This window comes from Nicotiana tomentosiformis, chromosome 9, assembly GCF_000390325.3.
Source record: "Nicotiana tomentosiformis chromosome 9, ASM39032v3, whole genome shotgun sequence".
In the NCBI taxonomy this organism is placed as follows: Eukaryota; Viridiplantae; Streptophyta; class Magnoliopsida; order Solanales; family Solanaceae; genus Nicotiana; species Nicotiana tomentosiformis.
This window is the reverse complement of record NC_090820.1, coordinates 8,906,143-8,914,477: the sequence shown is the minus strand read 5'-3', so window position 1 is coordinate 8,914,477 and position 8,335 is coordinate 8,906,143. Positions and strand designations below refer to the sequence as shown.

Below are 8,335 nucleotides of genomic sequence, written 5' to 3'. Positions count from 1 at the left end.
CAACGAAAAAATCCAAACATTCATTGACCACCGGTGAACGTCGTCGCTTACCAACAAGAAAACCCTAACCCACTTCCCCTGTTTCATCTATAAGATTTCACTTAAATACGTACCTTTCTGTTATGATAGAACTTTGTTGGATTTCCTTAGAAGTGTGCTTTGTTATGAGTTTATTGTCGATTTATGTAGATTAAGAAGAAAGGGGCTGATGATGGAAAGGGAGAGAAAGTGAGGGGTTCAGATAAGTGGGGGTGGTAAAGGATGAGAGATAAATGGGTACATGAGATTAGAGATGAGTATGGAAAAAATTGAGGGGTCAGAGCTGCCACAGTGTACATCCGTTAGGGTTAAGGGCAATTTTAGAAAATTTGTTAACGATAGGGATGGATTTGAACGAAAAGTATAACAGCGGACAGACTTAAACTATATACCATAGTAGATGGACAATTTTGGACCTTTTACCTTCTTTTTTTCCTTTGGTGTGAGGAAAATATTACAAATTATTCATTGTTTAAAAATAAATCTCATCTTTTCCACTTCATATTTTTCATACAAGACGATATTAAAATCTAGATTCTTGGAATTATGATTTAAAATGAAGTAATTAATCCTATATATTTCCTACTTTAAGACCAATGGTTTAAGAGGTTATTTTTTTCTTTATGTCCAAACCAATTTGCGATATCCCATCAACATAAGAACAAGGTAAACTTTCCACAAAATTTCCTTCCGAAAATGAGTATTGATATTATATTTGAATGGAAATACAGCTATATATTTCTGAATTTCCTTATATTTTTATTATTTATTATTAATAAGCTACAAAGCTGGTACATTGTCTCTAATCCGTTTGCTTCCGTCTCCCATCATCGGCTTCTCTATTTGATATCACCGCGGAAATTACATAATTTCCATTTTAAGAAAATACCTTACAAATGGAGAAGTCAAAAGAAAAAGGAAAAAATTAGTTTATTTTACATTCATTCAAAACCAATCATAAATAAATGGCAAAAAATATAAAAACTAAACTAACCCGATGACTCTAAATTGCACATCACATAAAGGGGTTTTCTTGATTATTCACAATTTGAAATATTCAATCTAACGAAAAACTTTATAAATGGAGAAGAAAATAAAGGAAAAATATGAATATTTTACTTGATAAAAAGAATATAATAATTAGATGAAGAGGAATGAGTTTAATTTACATTCACAACAACAATAACATACCTAATATTATCCCACACCGTGGGGTCTGGGAAGGGTAGTGTGTACGAAAAACTTACCCCTACCTTGTGAGGATAGAGAGGTTATTTCCAATAAACCCTCGGCTCAGGAAATTACAGAAATCACAACAAATCATATATAAATTACAGAAAATATTTAAATTCAAATGTGACAGTCTTCCAAATATACATCAAATTTGAGGGTTCTTGATTACATGTACAATTTTTGATATATTAAAGAATATTAATATTGTCAACCATGATTTATGAATCATCATTTCCAAAGAATAGAGTTATTTTTTTCCTATTCTTTTTTCCTCTCTCAGCTAATTTACAAGTAAATTGAGGTCAGATGATCTTTTAGATCCAATCAAATTGGTATTCACCAATTGGCCAGGGCTTAATTACCTTTGGTTTAACAGGGCATTTCTCAGGTTGCCTGACTATATAAATTATATCTCCAGCTTTATTGTACATATCCTGATTCCTATGCCATGTCCATAGAGCATGTGTCTCATTTTTCACCTGCAAAATATCAACAAAGATAACATTTCAGATTTCTGTAACTATGAACAAAAATGGCGAATGTTATGGCATTTAGCGGCAATAAGCCGATAACTAAGACTGCGTGCAATAAACCCTTGTGGTCCGGCTCTTCTTCGAACCCCGCGCATAGCGGGAGCTTAGTGTACCGGACTGCCCTTTTTAAGCCGATAACTAAAGTTGCAAGAAGTTACAATGTTATGGCATTTAACGGCAATTAGCCGATAGCTAAAGTTGCAAGAACTAGAACATATAACATGATGAAATGCCTTCATTCCTACTTCCCATATGAGAAAATTTAGAATTTTTTTGGTTTATAGGCTAATTTGACAAGTTCTAGCGATTTTTTGCACGGTCTATAAATTGACTTTCAAGATAATCTTGTGCTACAAAAGGTACTTTTTGATAACCAAGAAATCCTCGAGGGCCAGTTGGCACACAGTTTGAGACTCAACGGACAGACCAGCCCTTCTATGGTAGAGTTCAAACTCGTGATGTGCGCCTACCACACATCAAGAGTTGCGCTCTTACCACTAGACCACAGCTCTAGAGGCTGCTAGAAAACAATTATCTTAATCTTAAGGTATATCTTAATGACAAGAGTGTGTTGCCCTAGTGGTGAGCACCCTCCACTTCCAACCAAAAGTTTGTGAGTTCGAGTGAGCAAGGTGGAGAGTTCTTGGAGGGAGGGAGCCGAGGGTCTATCGGAAACAACCTCTCTACCCAGGGTAGGGGTAAGGTCTGCGTACACACTACCCTCCCCAGACCCCACTAGTGGGATTATACTGGGTTGTTGTTGTTGTTAAGGTATAAGTTAAAGGTATGTGAGGTATACCTAAAATTCAGTAGGAGTAGAATTGATAAAGATCATAATGAAAGAAATAAATATTTACCTCTAGTATTCCATGGCCGAAGCTACTTTCTCGGTATGCACTATAATCAGGTTGCTGATCCCAGCAGAAGTTACCAGCTGCTGGACCTGATGTAAAATTATAAGCACAGAATCCGCCCATAAATTTGTCCGGTGTGCTATCTGGTTTAGGACATTTCCCTGGCTCATCAGCATGTTCAATTGCCATCTTCTCACGGTTTCCACCATCACCGACAGTTATATAGACTGGACCACAAGGATCCAGTGTGTAGTTATAGACTCTGTTTGACCTTTCGTAGGCATGAACCTGTCGATTTCTTCAACTTATCAGTATTTGATACATAGATGTGCAATTTGAATGAAAGAGCATACACGAGCATTAATCTTTCTGCACCTAGAGTGGTACAAATTAGTTTGGGAAAGTTACACATTTGGCCGGTCGGCGAAAAATAATTACATTTGATATCCAATATACAAAACATATATAGTGATTATGTATAAAATATCTATATTTTTTGTATATTTTGCTGGCTATTATCTTTGATAGCGGCTATACTATGTAGTTTTCCCAATTAGATTTATGTGTTCTAGGCTAATGATAATTAATATTGTCACTTACATGTCCATTGAAAACTAAATCGACACCATACTCGTACAGCAACTCTTCCATCGCTACCTTCATACATTCAGCCTCTCGATAGTGTGCCGTGTAAGTAGAGTACCAAGGTGGATGCCAAGTGGCAACCAGCCACGGAGTAACTGTCCTATCAACATTAGCCAAGTCCCTCTCCAACCACTTGTATTGATCATCTGTAATCAGAAGCTTAGCGAGTCGTAACACTTTACTAGGTGGAGCAGAGCGGCAAAGAATGAAAACAAAGGACACATTCCAACCAATCGATGATTTGAGACAAATTTCCAAAGTCGACCGCAAGCATAACAAGGGGAATGAGAAAAGGATTGAAGAAAGGTTGAGAGTGTAGTTTACCTGACTTATTATAGGCGACATATCCCCCGAGCATGATGAAGTGTATGCCTCCCGCATTAAAAGAATAGTAAAATGGGGATGATGATCCACTTTCTTTTGACGGGAATGCAAAACGAGAACGATAGGCTGCAAATGTCTGATTTTCAGCTTGTTCTTCTATCTCATGGTTCCCCTCCACCACCATGATAGGAATTTTGGATACCAGCGGCTGCATATATCTATGGTGACAACGTCAGAAAAGAAGCACAAATTAATATAGCAAAGTATACGTGTTTTTCTGATCTGACGGACATCTAGAACTGGTCTTTCATGAATGATCAGGAGTTATCTCAGTTGAACCCTAAACTCTCAGTACAGAAGTTGAACTATCCATTTTGTTCTATGATAGTGAATCACATGTTATTACTTTATTCGAGATGTGTAAGGAAATTTTTTGAATGGGCAAAAAGGATTCAACCTCTCACCTTCCCCAATAGTCCCACCGAGGCTGATAGGTCTCATGTATCGGAGTGTCAGAAAATGAGCACGAGTAGCAATCTGCACCAGTACCATTTGAGAGATACAAATTAGCATACGTAACATCTCCCACCAATAGAACAAGATTTGGATCGTTCCCCATCAAATGGCTAACTGTGGAAGTGGTATTGTACGTGAGACCAAGGTCCCCTACAATTGCTATTCTCTTCGGGTAGCTCTTTGGAGAAGAAATAGGCATGGTCTTGAAATGGTAGATAGTACTCATAGCTGGTATAGAAGGATCTCCACATTGATAATAGTATAATGTATTTGGTTTCAACCCTGCAGCAGGAAAAATTGCACCAGATGACTAAATCAAACATGAGAAACAAATTAGCTACATAGGAGGCTTGCATTAGTTAATCCATTGCGAAAATCCACCCCCCCCCCCCACCCACCCCACCCCAACCAACCAATTCAGTAGACATGAAGTTTGCAGAATGAGACTTTGAAAAAGATACTTGTTGCAGTTGTAAACATTCAAAGACCTAAAGAAAGTCAAACTGTGCGTCTTCAAACTGCCTCAAAGCATGAGCTATATACATTTTCCGCAGAAAACCAAAACTAAAAGCATTCTTAGAGACACCTAACAGCAGCAAATCAAACTGTAGTGAAGATACTTCTGCACATTATCGATCTAATAGAGGCAACATTCTAAGTTTGATCATTCAGAAGATTTATCGAGCTAAACTTATTTAAGAGATGAATAGTAACTGTGTGATGCATGATTCCTACTTCTTAGTATACGACCACTTTGTCCATGATGTCAAGTTACGAACACTGACATCTAGTTCAAACATTCAGTTCTTTGCATAAAAGAGTAAAAGCTGACACGAGATGAATGAATGGTTTGGTTATATTCAAAAGTAGCAAGTTTACTAGTTGAGATCTCAGAGACTGTACTAAACATCGAACTAGCAGAACGCAATCTCAGCTAGGACAGAAGAACAGCTGTTCAGTTTCTGCTAGCATACCTGTAAGTTGAACATGGTGTATGATTCCAGAAGTGTAGTTCTGAAGTCCTTCAAATGGATAAAGTTGATTATATATAAGGGACTCGCCGATTGCTTTGTGCCTTAACGTGGATTTATCTTTCCCATATTGAACAACACTGCCAACTTTACTTGGATCCAATGGTTTAATGTTGTCACCACTTTGATATTCCCCTGCAAATACAGTAAAACACACATTCTTAAACTCCGTCTCAAATCAAAGATGTTAGGGCGCTCTAACCAGTTAGCCAAAATATATATCTCACACAATTTAAAATTGCATAAACCAATAAAGAAGATTTTTGTTTCCAACAATATGCTCATATCACTGTCAATTGAAAGTTGGTCGCGACTAAAAAGCATATGATTGTGTATCAAAGGTACCATTTTATCAACTCAAATTTGGTGACAAATAATTGAATTTAACATATCTCAGATCGAAGATGTTAAAGCCCTCTAATAGTTAGTAAACATATCTAATCTCAAACAATTTAAAAATTTGCACAAACCAATAAAGAAGATTTTGATATCCAATATTATGCTCATATCACTGTCAACCAAAAATCTGGCCATGACTAAAAAGCATACAATTATGTACCAAAGATTCCATTTTATCAACTCAAATTGGCGACACAACTGAATTTAATATATATATTTTGGAAGATAAACATTGGATATTATCATAAATAGCTTCTCAGTATCCCAAATAGTATTAGCAGGAAAGAAATAGTAACTCCAGCACTCTGCTAGCTATGTGATTAACTGGAATTGATACAAGCACTAATTCTTCAAGCTAACATCTAAACTCAAACTAATAAAGGGCAGTCCGGTGCACTAAACTCCCGCTATGCGCGGGGTCCGAGGAAGAGCCAGACCACAAGGGTCTTACAAGAGGTTATTTCCACAGCTTGAACTCGTGACTTCACGTGGAGGTAACTTTACCAGTTACGCCAAGGCTACCCTTTAAACTCAAACTAATAGGCTAAAAAAAGAAGAAAACTTTAGGAAATTTACCTGTAATCCAGGAAATCCAAACAGAGTCATAAGTAGAAGAAAGTGAGACAGATATCTGCTCAGGCTCAAATCCTTTAACTTTCCTTTGAACTCTGGGGTCAGTGTCTGGTAAATCAACAGCATGTCCCCTAAAACTTTGGTCCAAAGGTACAGTCACTGGCTTAAAAGGTCCATCGAGTGTGGTTGGAATTTGACCCTTATTAACCTCAACAAGGCTAACAAAAACCAAAAACCAAACCAAGATTGACACAACAAACCCAGAATACTTCATATCTCATTCAAGAATTTGCATGCCCCAATATAATTAAACTCCAAATCTCAAGAAATCAAAAGGGTCCACAACAAATATATCAACGATTAAAACTTTAGCTCCAAAACCTCAAGAAAATCAAAAGGGGTCATATAATTATAGCAAACAAATTTGCATGTCCCAAAATAATCAAACTCCAAACCTCAAGAATTTCAAGGGGTTTAACAAAAGTATAGCAAAGATTAAAACTTTAGCTCCAAAACCCCAAGAAATCAAAAAGGGTCATATAACTATAGCAAACAAATTTGCATGCCCCAAATAATCAAACTCCAAACTTCAAGAAACCAAAAGGGTTTACAAATAATATATCAAAGATTAAAACTTTTGCAAAATAGCCCCAAGAAAATCAAAAGGGGTCATATAACTAGAGAATATGCTCTTAAAAACCAAATTCTAGGCAAAGAACCTCAAAAAAACAAAAGGGTTTACAAAAAGTATATAAAAGATTAAAACTTTAGCACAATTACACCAATATATCAAAAGGGGTCGTATAACTAAACAATATGCTCTAAGTATGCTCCAAATAACAAAATTGCAGGCAAAGAAACTCAAGAAATCAAAAGGCTTTACACAAAGTATAGCAACGATTAAAACTTCAGCTCCAAAACTCGAAGAAAATCAAAGGGAGGTATATAATTATAGCCAACAAAAGGTCAAATGTAAGAAAGGAAGAAACTTTGGTCAAGTTGGTGAAACTAAAGAATATGCTATAAATATGCTCCTAGTAAAAAATTGAAGCTCGACACTTATATATAATTTGGAAAAGGGAAAACTCTTGTTTCTTTTTATTTTTTATTTTTCTTTATTAAATTGGAAAAAAGAAAAATCTTGTTCTTTTTAATTTCCTTTTCAAGAAAAAAGCAGCAGAGACTGTGAGGAATGGTGTGGTATTTGTTTTTTTAGGCAGGGGAAGCACAGTTATGGCAGTTAGCCTGAACAGAAAAGAAAACAGGAAAAAAAAATGGTGGCATCCAATGAATTTAACCTCGGTTTTAGTGAAATACTATGAGTAGTATATTACCCATAAATTGATGCTTTTGGGTTCCTCTTTTGCTGTTTCTATCCCCACTCCTGCAAATTTCTCACGCTACGCCACCTCCTATTTTATATTTAAAAGAATTCGAATCTATATTCTTTATTTATATTGGGATGAGACTTCTCATTTGATTTTCTTAATTATTCGGGAGCTTAATTAATTTAAATTCGCCTTGAAAAGTCCTAATTTGAAGAGGGTAAACACATACTCAAGAATGAACTAATATTTATCACTTCATCCTAACTTTTGACGTAAGATAGGCAATTTATTATTTCTTGAAAGGTGGCATCCAATTGTAGTGTATTTTTTTTTTTCACTGAATTCTTTTAGGATGAGAGTATGAATTATACTTTAATATGTGTTGTGAAAGTGGGTGTGGCTTCCGTGGAGAATAAAATATGGGAAGCGAAGCTTAGACGGTTTGAGCATGTGAAGAGGAAAAACTCAGATGACTCAGTAATAAGGTGTGAGCAGTTGGCTTTGGTGGGTATAAAAGAGGTAGAGGGAGGTCAGGGAAGTATTGGAGAGAAGTGATTAGGCAGGACATGACGCGTCTTCAGCTTACTGGGGATATAGCCCTTGATAGCAGAGTGTGGGGGTCGAGAATTAGGGTAGAAGGTTAGTAGATAGTCGAGCGTATTTTCAGATCCGTATCGGGGGTATTAAGGTTAGTCTGGCAGTGTTTTCTTCTTCTTAGATTGCTAATTTTACATATTTTCCTATTACCTTTCGCATCGGTTTCTTAGTATCTTGTTGTGGTTGATGCTTGTTGCTATTGCTTTCTTCCATTTATTTTCTGGTTCTTAATGTAATATTTTTATCTTTCTGGTCCTTGTTGC

General features: G+C 36.3%; 1 protein-coding gene across 3 annotated transcripts; it reads right to left on the bottom strand.

Annotated features, from left to right (window-relative positions):
- Window positions 1–695: 695 nt before the first annotated feature.
- On the bottom strand, window positions 696–7,504 carry LOC104105110 (purple acid phosphatase 15). Of its 3 annotated transcripts, XM_009613351.4 has the most exons (8): window positions 6,151–7,445; window positions 5,119–5,310; window positions 4,093–4,426; window positions 3,629–3,846; window positions 3,260–3,450; window positions 2,663–2,947; window positions 1,635–1,751; window positions 696–928 (listed from the first exon to the last, which is right to left on the bottom strand). In XM_009613351.4, exons 1-8 carry the CDS (start codon window positions 6,419–6,421, stop codon window positions 917–919), a joined length of 1,620 nt encoding a protein of 539 aa, XP_009611646.1. In that variant the 5' UTR covers window positions 6,422–7,445; the 3' UTR covers window positions 696–916. The 3 variants fall into 3 exon arrangements, with proteins under 3 accessions (XP_009611646.1, XP_033514296.1, XP_009611645.1); XM_033658405.2 differs by lacking the exons at window positions 696–928; window positions 6,151–7,445 and adding an exon at window positions 7,482–7,504 and having other exon boundaries at window positions 1,341–1,751; XM_009613350.4 differs by lacking the exon at window positions 696–928 and having other exon boundaries at window positions 1,341–1,751; window positions 6,151–7,444.
- Window positions 7,505–8,335: the final 831 nt, after the last annotated feature.

Bases quoted from the DNA above. Each gene is read 5' to 3' on its own strand.
- LOC104105110 (XM_009613350.4), bottom strand. From the start codon at position 6,421: ATGAAGTATTCTGGGTTTGTTGTGTCAATCTTGGTTTGGTTTTTGGTT. The intron at 5,311-6,150 runs GTAAATTTCCTA...CTGTATTTGCAG, and splicing joins TTGGATTTCCTGGATTACAG to GGGAATATCAAAGTGGTGAC. The intron at 1,752-2,662 runs GTAAATATTTAT...GATATTTTGCAG, and splicing joins TCGGCCATGGAATACTAGAG to GTGAAAAATGAGACACATGC.